The sequence below is a fragment of the Bombina bombina genome, chromosome 1, assembly GCF_027579735.1.
Source record: "Bombina bombina isolate aBomBom1 chromosome 1, aBomBom1.pri, whole genome shotgun sequence".
NCBI lineage: Eukaryota > Metazoa > Chordata > Amphibia > Anura > Bombinatoridae > Bombina > Bombina bombina.
In genome coordinates this window covers 134,787,199-134,813,262 of record NC_069499.1, presented here as the reverse complement: position 1 = coordinate 134,813,262, position 26,064 = coordinate 134,787,199, and the positions used below count along the sequence as shown (strand labels likewise).

General features: G+C 41.2%; 1 protein-coding gene across 2 annotated transcripts in view; it reads right to left on the bottom strand.

Annotated features, from left to right (window-relative positions):
* TXNDC16 (thioredoxin domain containing 16) overlaps positions 1 to 26,064 on the bottom strand; it is a 381,032-nt gene that overhangs the window by 104,527 nt on the left and 250,441 nt on the right. For both annotated transcript variants that reach the window (XM_053697616.1, XM_053697617.1), the window contains one exon: positions 18,558 to 18,704. In XM_053697616.1, the coding sequence (XP_053553591.1) occupies positions 18,558 to 18,704 (147 nt within the window). The remainder of the gene's footprint in view (positions 1 to 18,557; positions 18,705 to 26,064) is intronic.

The window sequence follows — 26,064 nt, the reverse complement described above, 5'->3', positions numbered from 1 at the left end:
ACACATAGTTAAAGTCAACTCCAGAGCACCAATGTACTACTGGGCCTTAGCTGATCACTTTTGGTGAGACAATGAAAAGAAGCCTTTATATGCAGCTACCAATCATCAGCTAGCTTGCAGAAGTGTGTTTCTGCTCCTGAGCATATCTAGATATACTTTTCAACAATGTATACCAAGAAAATGAAGGGTCAAAGTATAAGGACTGTCACTGTACCAAAATTAATTTAAATAAACTTGTGAACAATAGGTTATCACAGTGTTTTCAAGTGGATTGAGTATCTTTAAATTATAAAACTCCATGAAAAGCCACAAAATAATCTACCGGATTTGTAATGTATGGGGTGGGCATAGATTTAATTTAATTTATATCATTTTCTATAAAGCAACCATATATAATACTTAAATGTGTAAGGCACAAGATTCACAAAAACAAAACTGTTTTTAATAATTATTTTGGTGATATTGTGGAAATACCAACTTTTCCCGCAAGGAAGAATATTCAATTATGCTGTGGTTCCAGAAGTTCTGCCCATAATAAGAACATCAGAATTGCTTCTACATTTCATTAAGCTGCTAGGCCAGTGTTCTACTACCACATGAAGATACGCTGATTCTGCTCCGCTATTACATAGTACCTTTAGTATGCTTGCTGATTCTGCTCCGCTATTACATAGTACCTTTAGTATGCTTGCTGATTCTGCTCCGCTATTACATAGTACCTTTAGTATGCTTGCTAATTCTGCTCCGCTATTACATTGTACCTTTAGTATGCTTGCTGATTCTGCTCCGCTATTACATAGTACCTTTAGTATGCTTGCTAATTCTGCTCTGCTATTACATAGTACCTTTAGTATGCTTGCTAATTCTGCTCCGCTATTACATTGTACCTTTAGTATGCTTGCTGATTCTGCTCCGCTATTACATAGTACCTTTAGTATGCTTGCTGATTCTGCTCCGCTATTACATTGTACCTTTAGTATGCTTGCTAATTCTGCTCCGCTATTACATTGTACCTTTAGTATGCTTGCTGATTCTGCTCCACTATTACATAGTACCTTTAGTATGCTTGCTGATTCTGCTCCGCTATTACATTGTACCTTTAGTATGCTTGCTGATTCTGCTCCGCTATTACATAGTACCTTTAGTATGCTTGCTGATTCTGCTCCGCTATTACATTGTACCTTTAGTATGCTTGCTGATTCTGCTCCGCTATTACATTGTACCTTTAGTATGCTTGCTGATTCTGCTCCGCTATTACATTGTACCTTTAGTATGCTTGCTGATTCTGCTCCGCTATTACATTGTACCTTTAGTATGCTTGCTGATTCTGCTCCGCTATTACATAGTACCTTTAGTATGCTTGCCGATTCTGCTCCGCTATTACATAGTACCTTTAGTATGCTTGCTGATTCTGCTCCGCTATTACATAGTACCTTTAGTATGCTTGCTGATTCTGCTCTGCTATTACATAGTACCTTTAGTATGCTTGCTGATTCTGCTCCGCTATTACATAGTACCTTTAGTATGCTTGCTGATTCTGCTCCGCTATTACATTGTACCTTTAGTATGCTTGCTGATTCTGCTCTGCTATTACATAGTACCTTTAGTATGCTTGCTGATTCTGCTCTGCTATTACATAGTACCTTTAGTATGCTTGCTGATTCTGCTCCGCTATTACATAGTACCTTTAGTATGCTTGCTGATTCTGCTCCGCTATTACATAGTACCTTTAGTATGCTTGCTGATTCTGCTCCGCTATTACATAGTACCTTTAGTATGCTTGCTGATTCTGCTCCGCTATTACATTGTACCTTTAGTATGCTTGCTGATTCTGCTCTGCTATTACATAGTACCTTTAGTATGCTTGCTGATTCTGCTCCGCTATTACATAGTACCTTTAGTATGCTTGCTGATTCTGCTCTGCTATTACATAGTACCTTTAGTATGCTTGCTGATTCTGCTCCGCTATTACATTGTACCTTTAGTATGCTTGCTGATTCTGCTCCGCTATTACATTGTACCTTTAGTATGCTTGCTGATTCTGCTCCGCTATTACATAGTACCTTTAGTATGCTTGCTGATTCTGCTCCGCTATTACATAGTACCTTTAGTATGGCTTATACACACAATTAGCAGAAGATCCACAAAGAAAAAAAAGAAAAAATGGTCTTGGCCTTCCTAGCAAATATTTACTAGGTGAGAAAAACTAAAGAATAAGAAAAAGGGGCAAGAAAACAAAGACAAAAGAAAGCAATGCTAGAAAGTAGTTTGAGACAATACAGAATACAGAATCTTATGCGCACATGTGTCAGAAGCTGAATGACTAACATCAAGCTTACAGGGCCACCATTAGGGGGTGACAGGGGTGACTCCTGTCAGGGGCCCAATGGGCCAGGGGGGCCCCATGAGGCAAGAACTAAAAAAAAAAAAAAAAAAAATTTTTTTTTTTAAATTTTGGTAGCCACCAGTGGGTACTACAGCAGAGTTCTAAATGAGCATGTGAAATGTTATTACAAGGAGTAAAGTATTAGCATTTGAGAGGATTTCTGAGTGTGCACTAAACCACTATGCAGTGTGAGACAGACTTGGCACTTTGTACAGTGTGTGCCTAAGTCAGACGGCAGATCACTTTCATTTGCAGATGAGGTAGGACTTACTTAGCAAATTTTTTATTTCTTTTTGCAATTTCGGATTGTAACTTCAGTGTGGTAGTAGTTTTATGGTGGGGTCAGGGGTCCATAAAAACACTTTTTTTTTAGCAGCAGTGTATTTATGATTATTTGACAATGCTGTAGAAATTCTATAGTTAAAACATCTGCATAAAATGTTATACTCTCAGACTAAGATTGCTCAGTGTTTGAAATGAGACAGGTTAACTTAAAACTGTTCAGTTTACACTACAGCTGACTTAATTTTGAAATACTTACCAACAAGCTTAAATCCTGCATTTAACCAGATCTAATGGTATGAGTACCACAGCTTATGGTTCCACCAAGACCATATAGAGTACAGCATTTTCAAAATCCATAAGTACAACTGACAGATGGGAACATTTGTACACTATGTTTGAAGTGCTACTCTTGGTTGGGGAAAATGGGGAAAAAGCAAACAAACATATGTCAACCTTTTAAAAGTACTTTTCTTCATCTAGCCATCTACCCAGATCATTAATGTACAATTTTGAATTCACAGAATTATTTTTGTTTGCACATTTACAAATATGATTCTTTAAAAACTGATCTCTTAATTTCTGCAATTGTTTTTTATCATGCATGTCACACACTGTTGATTTAGGGGATGCAAGGTGCATAAATGTTTCCTCCTGTGAGTGTTTCTGTGGGTGTCTGTGTTTATGTCTTTGTGCTTTTGTTTGTGTCTCTATGAGTGTGTATGTATTTTTCTGTGGGTCTCTCTGTGAGGGTGGGTGTGTATGTCTTTGTGCATTTTCTGTGGATGTCTGTGAGGGTGTGTGCATATGTCTTTGAGCTTTTTCTATGGGTGTCCCTGTGAGGGTGTGTGTATGTTTGTCTTTGTGTATTTTCTCTGGATGCCTCTGTGAGGGTGGGTGTGTATGTCTGTGTTTTCTGTGGATGTCTCTGTGAGGGTGTGTGTTTTCTGTGAGTGTCTCTGTGAGGGTGTGTGTATGTCTTTGTGTGTTTTCTGTGGATGTCTCAGTGAGGGTGTGTGTATGTATGTCTTTCTGTGTTTTATGTGGTTGTCTCTCTGTGTGTGTATGTTTTTGTATGTTTTCTGTGGGTGTCTCTGTGTGTGTGTGTATGTCTTTGTGTGTTTTCTGAAGCTGTCTCTGTCGGTGTTTCCTTGGGTGTATGTGCAAGTTTGAGTGTGTGTGTGTCCATTTTCTGTTCCTTTTTAGGACATTTTGACCTTACTACTGATTATTCACCTCTTTCTACAGACTTTGAGACTAACGAGACCTTTCCGGAAGTCACCAATCCACCATTTAACCTTTAAATTATTGTTTAGGCAGTTCAGGGCCGTTCCTTTCAGCCACTGCATGCTGTTGGCATCATTTAGTTGGCATCTTCCTTTACAAAAAGATAATCAGAACTCCATATTTTGTTTTCTAAATCTCCTTTTTTACAAAACTGTAGTTTACCTCATTACTTGTCAGGTCAATGTAAACAAGTGCTGGGTGTCTGTGTCTGAGTCTTTTTCTTTGCGTGTCTGCTAGAGTGTCTATAAGTGAATCCTTATGTGTGAGTGTGTGTGTTTCAGTGTATGAGTGTGTCTGTGTGTATGTTACTACCTTTACAACATTTCCAAGTTTAAATAGACACTTAAGAATAAAGTGCATATACGTTTTAGTCACTTGGTCAAAAATTGCACATGTCAAAGGAGAGGGGGGGCCTGATCAATGGTTAAGTCAGGGGCCCCAAAATTTCTAGTGGCGGCCCTGCAAGCTTATAATGTGACAGAAATATATTGGAAATCTTGAGGGTGGGTGAATGTGAGAAGTAGCTAGAAAACAAAAAAAAACTAAAAAGATAACAAATGGTCCCTGAGTCCATTCTAGATATTGAAGATATGGCCAAGACTTGAACATTAAGTGTTGCAGAACTAAGTTTGGAAACCACCATGAAGGAACCGTAGCATATGGTATAACTGAATATTTGCTGATAAGTTATGTTGTATCATCCATGATGAGAAAAATGTCTGTGGACCCTAATAGACTCGGCACCCACACCACTAGATTCAGTTTGTGAGGGTATTGATGCAATACTAGACCCTGATATAGAACCAATTGAAAGAAATAGTAACACCCAGGGACGTTGCATTGCATTTTCCTTCCTTATCAGGCACAACAGATGATGAATCAAAGCCAGAAAAGCATCTGTTCCCCAGCACTGTGTAGACAGTAATCTGATGCAAACTTAAAGGGACACTCAAGTCAAAACTAAACTTGCATGATTCAGAAAAAGCAAACAATTTTAAGAATTTTTTAAAATGTACTTCCATTATCAAATTTTGCACCATCTTTTTATACTCAAATTTTTTGAGGTACCAGCTCATACTGAGCATGTGCACAAGCTCACAGGGTATATGTATACTAGTCTGTGATTTGCTAATGTCTGTCACATGATACAGGGAGCTGGCAAATGGGACAAAAAAACAAATATGCCAGAAAAAAATCAACTGCTGTTGTGAAATTTAGAGTAAGTGATATTGCATTGTCTTTTTATTATGCACTTGTTAATTATGCAATTCTACTGTTGAGGTCCTTTAATGACTGTAGCTGCTAGTCATGATATTCACCTCTGGAAAACTCCACTTCTTTGATATTTAAAGAAAATAAAAACATTTTGTGACGCTACCATTCTGCTGACAGAATTCTCAACCTGCCAACAGATTGAACCAGGCTGGAAGAGAAACTACTGTGAAGCTGGAGAGTATAAGGTAATTAGATTATTACCTGGTTTGATGAATAGATTAATGAAACAGGAGATGTTTTGTAGGCACACACAGATTAATCAGTAAAGTGCATGGTAGGGAAGCCAGGAGCGAGCACCAGATAATGTGCAAAGGAGAAACTAAGCTCATATACCTGGGTATAGTACAAAGAGTCTTTAGCCAATAAATCTGTCCATAGGTAGCAGTATAGTTAAGGGTCAGTCAGTTAACGTAAGCCAGAAAACGTGTCAGGGTCAAAACCAGGAGGGAAGGCAGAAAAAAGGATTGCTAGAGTCTTCATGCGAAAAATAAACCAAGCACTGAATGGGAGTCACAGATGACCTTTTAACACCTCCCATTCAGGCTTGGCGTCAGAGACACTGCCAGGCTCCCTTCCGCTGAGAAACATACAAATAGAGTTATTCTTAGCGCACTCCAATTCAGGACACCACATCGGAGAGGCAAACAGCACACACCGGGCTGCTGGCAGCCTATGCAGAAGCACACTTAGTGTGGCACCAGACTTGCTGAAAGGAGCCTTCCTAAGCTTAGCCCAGCCACTGGTCTTGTCAGTCACTAAAGCGTAATTCTCAGCACGATCCAGGACTCGACACCGAGTAAGTATAGCACAGTCCATCCGAGGGCCTGACAAAGAGATGCTTCTGTGCACATAAAAATATCACTGTGACTTCCTAAAACTCTGCTGATATCTGCGTTCCTCCCTGAAAGCAAATAAAGGAAACTGTTTTGAGAAAAAATCTTAACCAATTGAGACTGAAAAATTTATTTATAGTTTTGGAGGCCTGAAAAACTCCTCAAGTTTCTAGAATATTGAAGGGAAGAACTGAATCCCATTAACTAAAGAGATAAGAAACACAAACTTTTTTCTTTCACATGATTAAGATAGAGTATACAATTTTAAACAACTTTCCAATTTACCTCTACAATCAAAGTTGCTTCATTCACTTGGTATCCTTTTTTAAAGGAGCAGCAACAAACTACTGAAAGAGGCATATATGTGCAGCACCCAATCATTAGCTAGACCCTAGTAGTGCATTGCTGCTCCTATGCCTACCTAGGTATGCTTTTAAACAAAGGATACCAAATGAACAAATCAAATTAGATAATTTTTTTTTAAATTGCATGCTCTATCTGAAAGAAAAAATTGCTTGTGTATGTGTGTGCGCTATTGCACACAAGCAATAAGGTGTTTATTGCAACTCTTTGCACGTTGGAAGTAGCACACGTATTACAAGTTGAAAGTAAATGTGTATGCTTGAGTGCAATTTAATTTAACGCACATCAGGTTAGCGCAACTTTAGAGCTCTGGTTAACTGTTATGCGAGACAAAAAATTTGCACAAAACACTATTTTACATTTAAAAGTACAGTTACACTCGTAACAACATTGTCTGAAAAAAAAGCATGCAAAGGACTTTAACATAGAAATACATACACACGTCTAAATATGTGTGTGTGTGTGTGTGTATATATATATATATATATATATATATATATATATATATATATATATATATATACACAGGGAGTGCAGAATTATTAGGCAAGTTGTATTTTTGAGGATTAATTTTATTATTGAAGAACAACCATGTTCTCAATGAACCCAAAAAACTCATTAATATCAAAGCTGAATAGTTTTGGAAGTAGTTTTTAGTTTGTTTTTAGTTATAGCTATTTTAGGGGGATATCTGTGTGTGCAGGTGACTATTACTGTGCATAATTATTAGGCAACTTAACAAAAAACAAATATATACCCATTTCAATTATTTATTTTTACCAGTGAAACCAATATAACATCTCAACATTCACAAATATACATTTCTGACATTCAAAAACAAAACAAAAACAAATCAGTGACCAATATAGCCACCTTTCTTTGCAAGGACACTCAAAAGCCTGCCATCCATGGATTCTGTCAGTGTTTTGATCTGTTCACCATCAACATTGCGTGCAGCAGCAACCACAGCCTCCCAGACACTGTTCAGAGAGGTGTACTGATTTCCCTCCTTGTAAATCTCACATTTGATGATGGACCACAGGTTCTCAATGGGGTTCAGATCAGGTGAACAAGGAGGCCATGTCATTAGATTTTCTTCTTTTATACCCTTTCTTGCCAGCCACGCTGTGGAGTACTTGGACGTGTGTGATGGAGCATTGTCCTGCATGAAAATCATGTTTTTCTTGAAGGATGCAGACTTCTTCCTGTACCACTGCTTGAAGAAGGTGTCTTCCAGAAACTGGCAGTAGGACTGGGAGTTGAGCTTGACTCCATCCTCAACCCGAAAAGGCCCCACAAGCTCATCTTTGATGATACCAGCCCAAACCAGTACTCCACCTCCACCTTGCTGGCGTCTGAGTCGGACTGGAGCTCTCTGCCCTTTACCAATCCAGCCACGGGCCCATCCATCTGGCCCATCAAGACTCACTCTCATTTCATCAGTCGATAAAACCTTAGAAAAATCAGTCTTGAGATATTTCTTGGCCCAGTCTTGACGTTTCAGCTTGTGTGTTTTGTTCAGTGGTGGTCGTCTTTCAGCCTTTCTTACCTTGGCCATGTCTCTGAGTATTGAACACCTTGTGCTTTTGGGCACTCCAGTGATGTTGCAGCTCTGAAATATGGCCAAACTGGTGGCAAGTGGCATCTTGGCAGCTGCACGCTTGACTTTTCTCAGTTCATGGGCAGTTATTTTGCGCCTTGGTTTTTCCACACGCTTCTTGCGACCCTGTTGACTATTTTGAATGAAACGCTTGATTGTTCGATGATCACGCTTCAGAAGCTTTGCAATTTTAAGAGTGCTGCATCCCTCTGCAAGATATCTCACTATTTTTGACTTTTCTGAGCCTGTCAAGTCCTTCTTTTGACCCATTTTGCCAAAGGAAAGGAAGTTGCCTAATAATTATGCACACCTGATATAGGGTGTTGATGTCATTAGACCACACCCCTTCTCATTACAGAGATGCACATCACCTAATATGCTTAATTGGTAGTAGGCTTTCGAGCCTATACAGCTTGGAGTAAGACAACATGCATAAAGAGGATGATGTGGTCAAAATACTCATTTGCCTAATAATTCTGCACTCCCTGTATATATATATATATATATATATATATAAATGAATATCTACTGTATATATATATATATACTGTGTGTGTGTATATATATATATATATATATATATATATATATAAACATCTCTCACACAAAAAAAATTAACGGGTCGGAAGCAAAAGGTAAGACAGGCCTCTATGCACTAGGTACCACTGTCTGAGGAACCAAACCGAATGCAGCCTCCGCTGAGGCAAAAACATCAAAATGATAAAAAACTTTGTAAGTGTGAAGGAAATACCAAATTGTGGCCTTTCAAATTAGTTCTACATGTCTAATTTTTAAAGGCCCACAAAGTAAACACTGAACGAGTAGATTGAGCAGTAATCTGAACTCCCAGAACCAAATTTAAACTCCACAGAGGAGTTCAAGCTTTTGATCACTGGCCTGATTCTGCTCAGAGCCTGAACAAAAAGATGAATGTCAGGTAACTGAGCCAACTTTCTGTGTAAAAGAAATCTGACCCTTTAAAGAACTTGCGGCAAGTCCCTTATCAAGACCTTCCTGCAAAAACTGAAGAATTCTTGGAAGTCGCACAGAATGCCAAGAATAACCTTGTTAAAAACACCAAGAAATATGAAACTTCTACACCTTGCAGTAAATCTTTCTAGTAACAGTTTACAAGCTTGAATAAGTATCAATGACCAGTCAGAGTCAGAGAAACTTCTCTGAGCAAGAATCAACCGTTCAATTTCCAAGCAGTTAGGTTGAGAGATTTAAGGTTTTGATAGAAAAATGGACCCTGAGATAGAAAGTCCAACCTCAGAGGTAGACGGTAAGGAGTCGCCCTTGATATTCTCACCAGATCCGCGTACCAAGTCCTGCAAGGCCACACTGAAGCTATGAGAATAGCCGGAACATTCTTCTGTTTGAGGTGTGCTACAACTCGTGGAAGAATGACAAATTTTAGGAAGCAGATATACGAGAACATACTGCCATGGAGCAGTCAAGGCATCTTTCAGTTCTGCATATATAATTCCCGACCTTCGAGCCGTACCCCTGAAGCTTTTGACTCAGTCTAAAAGCCATGAGATCTATGTATGGCATTCCCCACCGGGACATGACACGGTCGTACATCTCTTGATTGAAAGAACATTCCCCTGAATGAAGAGTCTGGTGACTAAAATCATCTGCCTCCCAGTTTTCCACTCCTGGGATATGAATAGCTGATATCACACACTGATACCTTTCCGCCCAAGATAGAATGCAAGAAAACTTATACATGGCTAAGGAGCTCCTTGTTCCCCCTAATGATTTATGTACGCTATGGTCGTTAAATTGTCTGATTGGAATCGAATAAATGGAGAATCGCCCAAGCCTGTAAAGCATTGAAGATTGCTCTGAGCTCTAGAATATTTATAGGTAACATAGTCTCCTGAGGAGACCAAACCCCTTGGGCCCTTTGTTGGTCCCATACTGCACCCCATCCCAACAGACTTGTATCCATAGTGATTATCTCCCATGTTGGACAATGAAAACTCATGCCTATAGAAACTGGATGAGGTGATATCCACCACCTCAAAGACTGTCTGGTAAAATTATCTAAATGTATCAGCTGTGACAGATCTGAACGGTTTCCATTCCACTGTCGTAGCATGCATAATTGTAGAGGTCTCAGATGTAATCTCGTAAATGAGGTGGAGTCTGAAGCAGCCACAACGAGTCCCACTACTTGCATGCACTAAGACACAGAAGGAGAGGGATTCCTCTGAAGGTCCAACAGGCTGACTGAAGTTTCAGTTTGCCCTGATCTGTTAAAGACTTTCATCATCTCAGAGTCTATGGCCTAGATTTAGAGTTCGGCGGTAGCCGTCAAAACCAGCGTTAGAGGCTCCTAACGCTGGTTTTGGCCGCCCGCTGGTATTTGGAGTCAGTGATTAAAGGGTCTAACGCTCACTTTTCAGCCGCGACTTTTCCATACCGCAGATCCCCTTACGCCATTTGCGTAGCCTATCTTTTCAATGGGATCTTTCTAACGCCGGTATTTAGAGTCGTTTCTGCAGTGAGCGTTAGAGCTCTAACGACAAGATTCCAGCCGCCTGAAAATAGCAGGAGTTAAGAGCTTTCTGGCTAACGCCGGTTCATAAAGCTCTTAACTACTGTACCCTAAAGTACACTAACACCCATAAACTACCTATGTACCCCTAAACCGAGGTCCCCCCACATCGCCGCCACTCGATTAAAAATTTTAACCCCTAATCTTCCGACCGCCACCTACGTTATACTTATGTACCCCTAATCTGCTGCCCCTAACCCCGCCGACCCCTATATTACATTTATTAACCCCTAATCTGCCCCCCACAACATCGCCGCCAGCTACTTAAAATAATTAACCCCTAATCTTCCGACCGCAAAGCGCCGCCACCTACGTTATCCCTATGTACCCCTAATCTGCTACCCCTAACACCGCCGACCCCTATATTATATTTATTATCCCCTAATCTGCCCCCCTCAACGTCGCCGACACCTGCCTACACTTATTAACCCCTAATCTGCCGAGCGGACCTGAGCGCTACTATAATAAAGTTATTAACCCCTAATCCGTCTCACTAACCCTATCATAAATAGTATTAACCCCTAATCTGCCCTCCCTAACATCGCCGACACCTACCTTCAATTATTAACCCCTAATCTTCCGATCGGAGCTCACCGCTATTCTAATAAATGTATTAACCCCTAAAGCTAAGTCTAACCCTAACACTAACACCCCCCTAACTTAAATATAATTTACATATAACGAAATAAATTAACTCTTATTAAATAAATTAATCCTATTTAAAGCTAAATACTTACCTGTAAAATAAACCCTAATATAGCTACAATATAAATTATAATTATATTATAGCTATTTTAGGATTAATATTTATTTTACAGGCAACTTGGTATTTATTTTAACTAGGTACAATAGCTATTAAATAGTTAAGAACTATTTAATAGTTACCTAGTTAAAATAATTACAAAATTACCTGTAAAATAAATCCTAACCTAAGATATAATTAAACCTAACACTACCCTATCAATAAAATAATTAAATAAACTACCTACAATTACCTACAATTAACCTAACACTACACTATCAATAAATTAAATAAACACAATTGCTACAAATAAATACAATTAAATAAACTAGCTAAAGTACAAAAAATAAAAAAGAACTAAGTTACAGAAAATAAAAAAATATTTACAAACATAAGAAAAATATTACAACAATTTTAAACTAATTACACCTACTCTAAGCCCCCTAATAAAATAACAAAGCCCCCCAAAATAAAAAATTCCCTACCCTATTCTAAATTAAAAAAGTTACAAGCTCTTTTACCTTACCAGCCCTGAACAGGGCCCTTTGCGGGGCATGCCCCAAGAAGTTCAGCTCTTTTGCCTGTAAAAGAAAACATACAATACCCCCCCCCCAACATTACAACCCACCACCCACATACCCCTAATCTAACCCAAACCCCCCTTAAATAAACCTAACACTAAGCCCCTGAAGATCTTCCTACCTTGTCTTCACCATACCAGGTTCACCGATCCGTCCTGGCTCCGATATCTTCATCCAACCCAAGCGGGGGCTAGACATCCACTGAAGAAGTCCAGAAGAGGGTCCAAAGTCTTCCTCCTATCCGGCAAGAAGAGGACATCCGGACCGGCAAACATCTTCTCCAAGCGGCATCTTCGATCTTCTTCCATCCGGTGCGGAGCGGGTCCATCTTGAAGCAGGCGACGCGGATCCATCCTCTTCTTCCGATGTCTCCCGACGAATGACGGTTCCTTTAAGGGACGTCATCCAAGATGGCGTCCCTCGAATTCAGATTGGCTGATAGGATTCTATCAGCCAATCGGAATTAAGGTAGGAATTTTCTGATTGGCTGATGGAATCAGCCAATCAGAATCTAGTTCAATCCGATTGGCCGATCCAATCAGCCAATCAGATTGAGCTCGCATTCTATTGGCTGTTCCGATCAGCCAATAGAATGCGAGCTCAATCTGATTGGCTGATTGGATCGGCCAATCGGATTGAACTAGATTCTGATTGGCTGATTCCATCAGCCAATCAGAAAATTCCTACCTTAATTCCGATTGGCTGATAGAATCCTATCAGCCAATCGGAATTCGAGGGACGCCATCTTGGATGACGTCCCTTAAAGGAACCGTCATTCGTCGGGAGACATCGGAAGAAGAGGATGGATCCGCGTCGCCTGCTTCAAGATGGACCCGCTCCGCACCGGATGGAAGAAGATCGAAGATGCCGCTTGGAGAAGATGTTTGCCGGTCCGGATGTCCTCTTCTTGCCGGATAGGAGGAAGACTTTGGACCCTCTTCTGGACTTCTTCAGTGGATGTCTAGCCCCCGCTTGGGTTGGATGAAGATATCGGAGCCAGGACGGATCGGTGAACCTGGTATGGTGAAGACAAGGTAGGAAGATCTTCAGGGGCTTAGTGTTAGGTTTATTTAAGGGGGGTTTGGGTTAGATTAGGGGTATGTGGGTGGTGGGTTGTAATGTTGGGGGGGGGGGTATTGTATGTTTTCTTTTACAGGCAAAAGAGCTGAACTTCTTGGGGCATGCCCCGCAAAGGGCCCTGTTCAGGGCTGGTAAGGTAAAAGAGCTTGTAACTTTTTTAATTTAGAATAGGGTAGGGAATTTTTTATTTTGGGGGGCTTTGTTATTTTATTAGGGGGCTTAGAGTAGGTGTAATTAGTTTAAAATTGTTGTAATATTTTTCTTATGTTTGTAAATATTTTTTTATTTTCTGTAACTTAGTTCTTTTTTATTTTTTGTACTTTAGCTAGTTTATTTAATTGTATTTATTTGTAGCAATTGTGTTTATTTAATTTATTGATAGTGTAGTGTTAGGTTAATTGTAGGTAATTGTAGGTAGTTTATTTAATTATTTTATTGATAGGGTAGTGTTAGGTTTAATTATATATTAGGTTAGGATTTATTTTACAGGTAATTTTGTAATTATTTTAACTAGGTAACTATTAAATAGTTCTTAACTATTTAATAGCTATTGTACCTGGTTAAAATAAATACAAAGTTACCTGTAAAATAAATATTAATCCTAAAATAGCTATAATATAATTATAATTTATATTGTAGCTATATTAGGGTTTATTTTACAGGTAAGTATTTAGCTTTAAATAGGATTAATTTATTTAATAAGAGTTAATTTATTTCGTTATATGTAAATTATATTTAAGTTAGGGGGGTGTTAGTGTTAGGGTTAGACTTAGCTTTAGGGGTTAATACATTTATTAGAATAGCGGTGAGCTCCGATCGGAAGATTAGGGGTTAATAATTGAAGGTAGGTGTCGGCGATGTTAGGGAGGGCAGATTAGGGGTTAATACTATTTATGATAGGGTTAGTGAGACGGATTAGGGGTTAATAACTTTATTATAGTAGCGCTCAGGTCCGCTCGGCAGATTAGGGGTTAATAAGTGTAGGCAGGTGTCGGCGACGTTGTGGGGGGCAGATTAGGGGTTAATAAATATAACATAGGGGTCGGCGATGTTAGGGCAGCAGATTAGGGGTACATAGGGATAACGTAGGTTGCGGCGGTTTACGGAGCGGAAGATTAGGGGTTAAAACTGTAATGCAGGGGTCAGCGATAGCGGGGGCGGCAGATTAGGGGTTTATAAGTGTAAGGTTAGGGGTGTTTAGACTCGGGGTACATGTTAGAGTGTTAGGTGCAGACGTAGGAAGTGTTTCCCCATAGGAAACAATGGGGCTGCGTTAGGAGCTGAACGCTGCTTTTTTGCAGGTGTTAGGTTTTTTTTCAGCTCAAACAGCCCCATTGTTTCCTATGGGAGAATCGTGCACGAGCACATTTTTGATGCCGGCCGCGTCCGTAAGCAACTCTGGTATCGAGAGTTGCATTTGCGGTAAAAATGCCCTACGCTCCTTTTTTGGAGCCTAACGCAGCATTTGTTTTAACTCTCGATACCAGAGTTAATTTTATGGTGCGGCCAGAAAAAAGCCCGCGGAGCGTTAACAGCCCTTTTACCGCCGAACTCTAAATCTAGGCCTATGAGAACTCCTAAAAAAACACTCTAGTTGCGTGAGAACGCTTGGCAACATTTATTATCCAACCATGCTTGCGAAGGAACCAAAGTAACCTCTCTGTGTGAGAGATTGCTAAAGGTAAAGATGGTGCTTGAAGCAAGATATCATCCATGTAAGGAACTACTGCTATTCCCTGAAGACAGATCATAGATAGAAGGGTTCCCAGCACCTTGGTAAAGATTCTGGGAGCTGTAGCTAACCTGAAAGGCAGACCCGTGAATTGGTAATGCTTGTCTAGAAAAGCAAACTTTAGGTACAGATGGTGGTCCTGATGAATTGAAATGTGAAGGTATGCATCCTTTAAATCTATTGTAAACATGAACTGTCCCTGAAGTACTAAAGGAAGAATTGATCTGATGGTTTCCATCTTGAAAGATGGAACCCTTAGAAATTTATTCAAAGTCTTTAGATCCAATATTTGGCAATACGTGCCCTTCTTTCTTGGAACTATGAAAATATTTGAATAACCCCTTTTTCCTTTATCTTTTAATGGGACAGGAGTGATAACACCCATGTTTTCCTAATCTCTATTCTGGTCTCTTTGAGAAGTGAGACAGAATAAACTTTCCTTTGGGAGGTCTGGATTTGTAACCTATTCTGTACCCCTGAGACACAATCTCTATCACCCAGGGATCCTGAACAGACTGAATCCAAGCCTCTCAAAAGCGGCTTAGTCTGCCCCCAACCAGAGACGAGTCTGGATCAGGGGGCCGCACCTTCATGCAGTTTTTGAATCAGAGGAAGACTTTTTGTTCTGTTTGGATTTGTTCCAGACAGGGTTAGGTTTCCAGGAAGTCTTGTGTGCTTCCGTTTTCTGAGTGGATAAGGTTTTCCAATTCTTGTTCTGAAAAAGGGAATCAAAAAGTACACCCTGTTTCCCTTTGGGTCTGGACTTTTTGTCCTAAGGCAAGAAGGTCCCCTTGCTCCCTGTCACAGTGGAAATAATGGAGTTCAAACCTGGATCAAAGAATCACACCAAAAAGCTGCAACTCCACCAACTGCGGCAGTAGCCACTGCAGGTTTAAATAGTAAACCTTCCTGGGGAAAAGCCTTCCTAGGGTAATTTTCTGTTTCCTGTCCATAGGATTCTTGAAGGATGTACTATCCTCTAAAGGAATAGTTGTGTTCTTCGCTAATCTAGAGATTTCCCCATCTACCTTAGGTATAGTGTCCCATAATTCTAAACTAGCCTCAGCAACAGGTTAAAAGCTTCTTAAACATTGCTGATGTAAAATGTACTTTTATTTTGTCCCATTTCTTGCAAATAATGTAAGTAATTAGTGAAGGAACAGGAAAAGTCTCAGGAGTTTGCGACCTTGGTCTAAATATGAGATCTAATTTATGTACAGGTTTCTCTTCTGTAGAATTAGAATCCTGGGCCTCTTTTAAAAGACATTGCAAATGTTACAATTTTAAATTGAAAAGTCACATCCTCAGGTTCTATCAGAATCTGAAGAACAACCTTCAGTAGACACCTTACCCTTCAACGCTGTAGATAATTCCTCCAGTCAGAACCTGGAGACTGGCTAAGAGTTCTAGCTCCAAAAAAAAAAGTGCTGCCTTTTGATTCAGGAGTACAATGTTTTGTTTTGCGCTTATGCTTACTTGGAGGCATTAAAGATTCAACGGCTTCAGAAACTGCAGATTGCAAAGGAGCTTTAAACCCTTCTAAAAGTCAGATGCCTCCTTATTAGTTGCTACAGGTCTCTTACTAGGACTTGGAGCGCTAGGTGCTAGAGAATGAGACTATAGAACAAAGGTCAACCATGAGTTGCATAGTTGTGCAGGAGGAAAGATTACAACCTCCTTGCATAATAAACATTAGTAGGAATCACTATATCCATAATTACACCATCCTGTGATACAGAGGGATCCTCAACATTCCCAGCCTGTTCATAATGACCCAATGTCAAGGGATCTAAAGTTGCAAAGATGAACAAAAAAAACCTACAGTGTAGCTTTAAATGAGTTTCCAAAAATTATACCCTATAAACCAGCATGCCGTTATATATGACAGTATAATTTTATTAGAGAATAAAGAACTCATATAAACCTTTTTGCACTGATATATAAATGATATAGTAAAGCAGCACAGAAGTTTTCTAAAAATTATTCCAATTTAACCCGAAAACACCAGGAGCTCCGGCAGAGTGTCTCATTCCCTCCCAAACCGATAAACAGCGTGTCTCAAGAAGAACTGCTGAACGAAGTCCTCTGCTTGCTGAACACTTTTCTGCCAAGTCAGGGGAAGAGACAGGACCCATGCCAAAACCCTCACCTGTGGCCCGAAAGCAAATTCCTTCCCCACCATCAGGAGAACTCGGTGGGGAAGGAATTTGTTTTGCCTCTACTCGGTGCACCATTATAAAAAATAAAAAAAAAGTCCATTAGTGTCTTAGTTGATGTTGGGACACCACAAAACATGCAATACGTCCCAATACAGCCCTGTTGTCCCCTGCAGTATTAAAGATTGCTATGTTATGTAATCCCCCGTGAATACAGTCCCTGCTGTAATGAAGTAAATAAATATAGAGGGTTAACACAGAAGTGGCTGCCTGAGTTGGACTTACTAAGTCTTATGCATCAGTATGTGTCCTGATATAAAGACTACCCTCACACAAATCTGCATACTTTACCCTTGCAGTACATGTGCAGCTGATCCTGTGCTGTAGGAAAACAAACTAGTAGTGCTTAAAGGACCAAACTCACCCCACCGAACCGGACCTGTACGCCAAACTATTCAGCCACCTTCACGCTGACCTACTCCCGCAGACCATGCGAATGACGTCATCCAGTGGTGCCAGTTTCGATGGCGCTCCATCCAATGCCTCCAAACGAAGGTAAAAGCAAGCAGGAAGTTTATTCAGCAGTTAAATTTCAATAAACACCAGCATCCATAAAGGATCCTGTGCTGTAACTAACAATGCTAGAATCCGTTGTGAGGAGTACATTATTATTATTATTATTGGTTATTTGTAGAGCGCTAACAGATTCCACAGCGCTATAAACATAGGCTGTATACAAAGGTAACATTTATAGGGATCAAATGGGTAGAGGGCCCTGCCGAGAGTTGCACTATTGTAGTCAGCTCTTATGAAGGTGATCTGCAAACAGTTGGGCTCTTGGGCTTACATGCTAAGGGGGTTCATGGCAGATAGCAGGAACTGGTATTAGGAAACGTTAGTGTAGGTTGTATGCATCCCTGAACAGTAGAGTCTTTAGGGAGCGCTTGAAGCTTTCAAAACTAGGGGAGAGTCTTGTGGAGCGAGGCAGAGAGTTCCACAAGATTGGAGCCAGTCTGGAGAAGTCCTATAAATGGGAATGTGAGGAGGTAACAAGAGAGGAGGAGAGTAGGAGGTTGTAAGCAGAGTGTAATGGACGGGAGGGAGAGTATCTGGGGACAAAGTCTGAGATATAGGGGGGAGCAGTGAAGTTGAGCACCTTGTATGTCAGAGTCAGAATTTTGTGTTTAATCCTGGAGGAAAGAGGAAGCCAGTGAAGGGATTGGCAGAGAGGTGCAGCAGATGAAGAGCGACGTGTAAGGAAGATGAGCCTGTACATAATCTGGCCATTATGGAATGAGGCTTGGGAACTTCCCAGCAACATCAGAGACCTGCTGCATAAGAACTTCACTGAGAGGAAATTATGTTGTGGCAGCTTCAAGTAGAAAAACCCACTCTTCTGGGAACTATCCACTAACTAACCATACCATGATGGACAGGACTAAGAATAGGGGTCCTGTAAGATGGCTCACTTCTCTACGGGTACAGGTGATCTGTTCAGGTTATGACTGTGATGCCTTTAGAAGGGAGATCTCCCCTAGTAAGTATTTGTTAGGAAGGCCAAGGTAAATACAGAACTTAACAAATATTCACATTATTTTAAAATATTTTGTATAATGAAGTTAGAACTCCAGGTTAAAGAGTATTGGTTTTACTAAAATACGACTGAATACTTACAGCTTGCATAGAAGAGAACTACTGAGCGGGATGTACTGTTTACACTTGTCACAAAGCTGTCCTCTGTCAGTGAGGGGACTAACTGCAGTGGAAGGACTCTCTTCCTGTCTCTGTATACAGCTTCTGCAACCTCATCATCTTGAACATCTACAAAAGTGAAACGTGAACAGAATATTTTTATTTTTAATGTTGCGTAAACTCTTCACAAAAATGTTAAATTGTATCTATTGTTAATCAGCCACCAAACAGAACAATCTAGTGTACAATTACATAATAAGCATCACAGCCTATGGGGTACTCCACTAGACCACAGTAATTCACCCATTTAGAAGTGAAAACAAATGGATGATTTTCCTTTTAATTAGCTAGGTTTAGAAGATGTACATACACACTGGAATGTGCAATGCATTTAAGTCAAATAATAGTGCAAAAGTAAAATACTCTAATCTGTTAGTGCATTTTATTACTGCACAAATGTTTGCCTCTAATTTTGCCCCACATTAACATGCACTTAGGAGCAAACAAAGCATGAATGCTTATGTGCACCAGTTAGGGGCGGTATGCACACCTGCCAATCACCAGCCATGTCATATCCAAGACCAGCTTCATAGCTCCGCTTTTGCAGAAGATCAACTATGTGTTAAACCCAGTGTTTGCTTTTATTGCACTATTAAATACGTTTAAATCATTGATAGAACATGCAACTTTAGACAACTTTCCAACTTACTTATATTATCAAATTTGCTTAGTTCTTTTGGTATCTTCTGTTGAAGAGCATACTTAGGTGGGCTTAGGAGTAGCAATTCACTGCTGGAAGCTAGCTGTTGATTGGTGGATGCACATATATGCCTCTTGTTATTGGCTCACCAGTTAGCCCCTGTAGTGCATTGCTAATCCTAGGGTTTACTGTTCAACAAAGGATACCAAAGTGACAAACCAGATTTGATAATCAAAGTAAATTGGAAATATATTTAAATTTGAGTGCTCTATTGGGACAGTAAAGTCAAAATTAAACAAATGAACTGGATAAACATGTCATTTTAAACGACTTTCCAATTTACTCCTATTATCAATTTTGATTAGTTTTCTCGATAACCTTTTTTATAGATTAGGTGAGCTCAGGAGCATGCACGTGACTTTAGCCATCTGAGAGCCGTAATTGCAACAATGTTTTTATAACAATGTTATACACTGTTTCAGAGACTGCTGCCATAGACTGCTGCAGACAAGTGCACACTCCAACGCTCCTATGAACCTACCTAGGTTTACTCTTCAACAAAAGGATACAAAGATAAAAAAAAAAGCTAATTTGATACTAAGAGTAAATTGGGAAGTTGTCAAAATTGCATACTCTATCTGAATCATAAAATTTTATTTTTTTACTTAAAGGGATAGAAAAGTCCAAATTAAAGTTTCATGACTCAGATAGGGCATGCGATTTTAAACAACTTTCTATTTCACTTTTATCATCAAATTTGCTTTGTTCTCTTGTTATTCTTAGTTGAAAGCTAAACTTAGGTAGGCTCATATGCTAATTTCTAAGCCAGCAAAAGCCGCCTCTTATCTGAATGCATTTGACAGTTTTTCACAGCTAGAGGGCGTTCGTTCATGTGTTTCATATAGATAACACTGTGCTCACGCACGTGAAATTATTTAAGAGTCAGCACTAGCTGCCTGAAATGCTAGTCTGTCAAAAAATCTGAGATAAGGAGGCAGTCAGCAGAAGCTTAGAAACAAGGTAATTACACAGGTAAAAAACATAAATTATGCTTACCTGATAATTGTCTTTTCTTCAAATGGAAAGAGTCCACAGCTGCATTCATTACTTTAAGGAATTCAGAACCTGGCCACCAGGAGGAGGCAAAGACACCCCAACCAAAATCTTAAATACCTTTCACACTTCCCTCATCCCCCAGTCATTTTGCAGAGGAACAAGGAACAATAGAAGAAATAACAGGGTGAAAAGGTGCCAGAAGAATAAAAATAACAGACGCCACATAGAAAAACATGGCGGGGAGATGTGGACTCTTTCCATCTGAAGAAAAGAAAATGATCAGGTAAGAATAATTTATGTTTTTCTTCATAAATAGAAAGAGTCCACAGCTGCATTCATTACTTTCGGGAAAACAATACCCAAGCTATAGAGAACACTGAATGCAAAATGGGAGGGTACAAAAGGCAGCCCATCCTGAGGGCACCAGGCCTACAAACCCGACCCAAAAAAAACGCTTTGTCCAAAGCCGATAAAGCTTAGAAAAAAGGAAAAAAAATGCCCCAAAGACACTGACCCACAGAAAGTCCATAAGACCTTGCTAGAGACCGCAGAAAGGACTCGATCGAGCCAACCCGCCTCCAGGAGACAAAGCCGCCCAGCAGTCGGTCCACAACGCCCCACCCCTTATTTGAGAAAGGATCAAGCACCAAAAACTCCACAAAAAAGGAGAAAACGTGAAAGAAAAAATCAAGGATCCCCGAAGGGACCCCAAATAAAGTGCAACCAGTTTCAAATGAAAAAAGGAACCCCGAGAATCAAGCCAAGCTCACGAGAAACCACAGCACCCACAGTGGGTATGCAAACTCTCAGCCTTCAGGTAGTGAAACCGCTAAGCTCAGCACTAGACCAAAACAGCAGGTCAGACCCCGAAATACACAGAAATCACAAGATTAAGACCGGGAACAGAAACTGAGAAGAAAACTTTTCCTAAATACAATGCAACCGCATCTTAAAAGACAACTGAAGACAGAGTCCTCAAGTCACAAATAACTCAGAATATCGAAAGATTCATAGATCGAACACGTGCAGCAAGCCCCGATAAGTGAACACCTGAGTCAACCCACACGGTACAGTCATACCAGAATGACTCTGAAAAAGAATACTTGCCAGGAAGTAAGATCAGCTGAAAAGAGATATCAAATCCTAATTACCAGACTGCTAAACATCCACCAAACAGTGGGCACATCACAGGCTATCATAAAGCCATCAGTCCTTCTCAAATATCTTGAACATAGAGAAAGCACAAAACCTCAAAAAGGCTCACCGAACCTTAAAAGGCCAGAGGACGACGACATATCTCAAATCCTGCTTCACACCGGACCAGCCCAAGCGACAGGCAGGTCTGAAAAACAGGGGACCAAAAAGGACCCCAAACACCAACCCCTAGGGAAGGACGGAATGGGGTGAACTTGTCACCCCCACAGAACTCGGGTGCTAACCCAAGAGCTCCCTCAAATAGGTACTGCCAAAGATAACCCATAGGAGAACATCTAAAATATCTGTTCCAACCTCCTGCACACAAGACAGGACAACAACTCTCCAGAGAGAGGGAAAAAAAACCTTCATAAGAAGAAAAAAAAAAACCTCCCCAAAGGGAAGGGCACATATAAGAACAGTGCACATGCTCACAAGGCATGAGCCAAGTCTGATGAAAACAAAAGCCGAATTAAAAACATCCAGAAGTCCCAAAAGAACACAGAGAGAACTCCCCCACAAAGGGGAATATACATTGTTCAAAGGACAAGACAAGCCATAAGTAGCGCATCCGAGAGCACCCAGAACCTGGCCAAGCTGCTAGCAGGCTTAACTTAAGGGAAGCTCAAAGAAGGAGACAACATAGCCTAACGTCCCTCATAGGGAAACAAACTCCCGAATAAGGAAAAACCACGCGGCCCTCCCCATAAAGCGGTTAAAACCGCTAAGGAGAAATGACAAGGCCCAGAAATCTCAACCGGAGGGAAGAGAACCTCAAAAGGAACAAGTCCAAAAAGGATAATACCAAGGAGTCCCTGAAATGCAAGATCGTCAGGGCCGGCGGCAAGGAGGCCCAGAGTCCTCCATCTCCCAACCCACGCAGGGAAAAAAAACAGAATTTATGTTTACCTGATAAATTACTTTCTCCAACGGTGTGTCCGGTCCACGGCGTCATCCTTACTTGTGGGATATTCTCTTCCCCAACAGGAAATGGCAAAGAGCCCAGCAAAGCTGGTCACATGATCCCTCCTAGGCTCCGCCTACCCCAGTCATTCGACCGACGTTAAGGAGGAATATTTGCATAGGAGAAACCATATGATACCGTGGTGACTGTAGTTAAAGAAAATAAATTATCAGACCTGATTAAAAAACCAGGGCGGGCCGTGGACCGGACACACCGTTGGAGAAAGTAATTTATCAGGTAAACATAAATTCTGTTTTCTCCAACATAGGTGTGTCCGGTCCACGGCGTCATCCTTACTTGTGGGAACCAATACCAAAGCTTTAGGACACGGATGAAGGGAGGGAGCAAATCAGGTCACCTAAATGGAAGGCACCACGGCTTGCAAAACCTTTCTCCCAAAAAATAGCCTCAGAAGAAGCAAAAGTATCAAACTTGTAAAATTTGGTAAAAGAGTGCAGTGAAGACCAAGTCGCTGCCCTACATCTGATCAACAGAAGCCTCGTTCTTGAAGGCCCATGTGGAAGCCACAGCCCTAGTGGAATGAGCTGTGATTCTTTCAGGAGGCTGCCGTCCGGCAGTCTCGTAAGCCAATCTGAAGATGCTTTTAATCCAAAAAGAGAGAGAGGTAGAAGTTGCTTTTTGACCTCTCCTGTTACCAGAATAAACAACAAACAAGGAAGATGTTTGTCTAAAATCCTTTGTAGCATCTAAATAGAATTTTAGAGCGCGAACAACATCCAAATTGTGCAACAAACGTTCCTTCTTCGAAACTGGTTTCGGACACAAGAAGGCACGACTATCTCCTGGTTAATGTTTTTGTTAGAAACAACTTTTGGAAGAAAACCAGGTTTAGTACATAAAACCACCTTATCTGCATGGAACACCAGATAAGGAGGAGAACACTGCAGAGCAGATAATTCTGAAACTCTTCTAGCGGAAGAAATTGCAGCCAAAAACAAAACTTTCCAAGATAATAACTTAATATCAACGGAATGTAAGGGTTCAAACGGAACCCCCTGAAGAACTGAAAGAACTAAGTTGAGACTCCAAGGAGGAGTCAAAGGTTTGTAAACAGGCTTGATTCTAACCAGAGCCTGAACAAAGGCTTGAACATCTGGCACAGCTGCCAGCTCTTTGTGAAGTAACACAGACAAGGCAGAAATCTGTCCCTTCAAGGAACTTGCAGATAATCCTTTCTCCAATCCTTCTTGAAGAAAGGATAGAATCCTAGGAATCTTTACCTTGTCCCAAGGGAATCCTTTAGATTCACACCAACAGATATATTTTTTCCATATTTTGTGGTAAATTTTTCTAGTTACAGGCTTTCTGGCCTGAACAAGAGTATCAATCTGAGAACCCTCGCTTTGATAAGATCAAGCGTTCAATCTCCAAGCAGTCAGCTGGAGTAGGACCAGATTCGGATGGTCGAACGGACCTTGAACAAGAAGGTCTCGTCTCAAAGGTAGCTTCCATGGTGGAGCCGATGACATATTCACCAGATCTGCATAACAAGTCCTGCGTGGCCACGCAGGAGCTATCAAGATCACCGACGCCCTCTCCTGATTGATCCTGGCTACCAGCCTGGGGATGAGAGGAAACGGCGGGAATACATAAGCTAGTTTGAAGGTCCAAGGTGCTACTAGTGCATCTACTAGAGTCGCCTTGGGATCCCTGGATCTGGACCCGTAGCAAGGAACCTTGAAGTTCTGACGAGAGGCCATCAGATCCATGTCTGGAATGCCCCACAGTTGAGTGATTTGGGCAAAGATTTCCGGATGGAGTTCCCACTCCTCCGAATGCAATGTCTGACGACTCAGAAAATCCGCTTCCCAATTTTCCACTCCTGGGATGAGGATTGCAGACAGGTGGCAGGAGCGAGTCTCCGCCCATTGAATGATTTTGGTCACTTCTTCCATCGCCAGGGAACTCCTTGTTCCCCCCTGATGGTTGATGTACGCAACAGTCGTCATGTTGTCTGATTGAAAACGTATGAACTTGGCCCTCGCTAGCTGAGGCCAAGCCTTGAGAGCATTGAATATCGCTCTCAGTTCCAGAATATTTATCGGTAGAAGAGATTCTTCCCGAGACCAAAGACCCTGAGCTTTCAGGGATCCCCAGACCGCGCCCCAGCCCATCAGACTGGCGTCGGTCGTGACAATGACCCACTCTGGTCTGCGGGAGGTCACCCCTTGTGACAGGTTGTCCAGGGACAGCCACCAACGGAGTGAGTCTCTGGTCCTCTGATTTACTTGTATCTTCGGAGACAAGTCTGTATAGTCCCCATTCCACTGACTGAGCATACACAGTTGTAATGGTCTTAGATGAATGCGCGCAAAAGGAACTATGTCCATTGCCGCTACCATCAAACCTATCACTTCCATGCACTGCGCTATGGAAGGAAGAGGAACGGAATGAAGTATCCGACAAGAGTTTAGAAGTTTTGTTTTTCTGGTCTCTGTCAGAAAAATCCTTATTTCTAAGGAGTCTATTATTGTTCCCAAGAAGGGAACTCTTGTCGACGGAGATAGAGAACTCTTTTCCACGTTCACTTTCCATCCGTGAGATCTGAGAAAGGCCAGGACTATGTCCGTGTGAGCCTTTGCTTGAGGAAGGGACGACGCTTGAATCAGAATGTCGTCCAAGTAAGGTACTACAGCAATGCCCCTTGGTCTTAGCACCGCCAGAAGGGACCCTAGTACCTTTGTGAAAATCCTTGGAGCAGTGGCTAATCCGAAAGGAAGCGCCACGAACTGGTAATGCTTGTCCAGGAATGCGAACCTTAGGAACCGATGATGTTCCTTGTGGACAGGAATATGTAGATACGCATCCTTTAAATCCACCGTGGTCAAGAATTGAGCTTCCTGGATGGAAGGATAGTTCGAATGGTTTCCATATTGGACGATGGAACCTTGAGAAACTTGTTTAGGATCTTGAGATCTAAGATTGGTCTGAACGTTCCCTCTTTTTTGGGAACTACGAACAGATTGGAGTAGAACCCCATCCCTCGTCCTTTTAATGGAACAGGATGAATCACTTCCAGAAGATAACCTTGGGAGACTATTTCTAGCGCCCAAGGATCCAGAACATCTCTTGCCCAAGCCTGAGTGAAGAGAGAGAGTCTGCCCCCCACCAAATCCGGTCCCGGATCGGGGGCCCGCATCTCATGCTGTCTTGGGAGCAGTGGCAGGTTTCTGGCCTGCTTTCCGTTGTTCCAGCCTTGCATTGGTCTCCAGGCTGGATTGGCTTGAGAAGTATTACCCTCCTGCTTAGAGGACGTAGCACTTGGGGCTGGTCCGTTTCTGCGAAAGGGACGAAAATTAGGTTTATTTTTGGCCTTGAAAGACCTATTCTGAGGAAGGGCGTGGCCCTTGCCCCCAGTGATATCAGAGATAATCTCTTTCAAGTCAGGGCCAAACAGTGTTTTCCCCTTGAAAGGAATGGCAAACAATTTGTTCTTGGAAGACGCATCCGCTGACCAAGATTTTAACCAAAGCGCTCTGCGCGCCACAATAGCAAACCCAGAATTTTTCGCCGCTAACCTAGCCAATTGCAAGGTGGCGTCTAGGGTGAAAGAA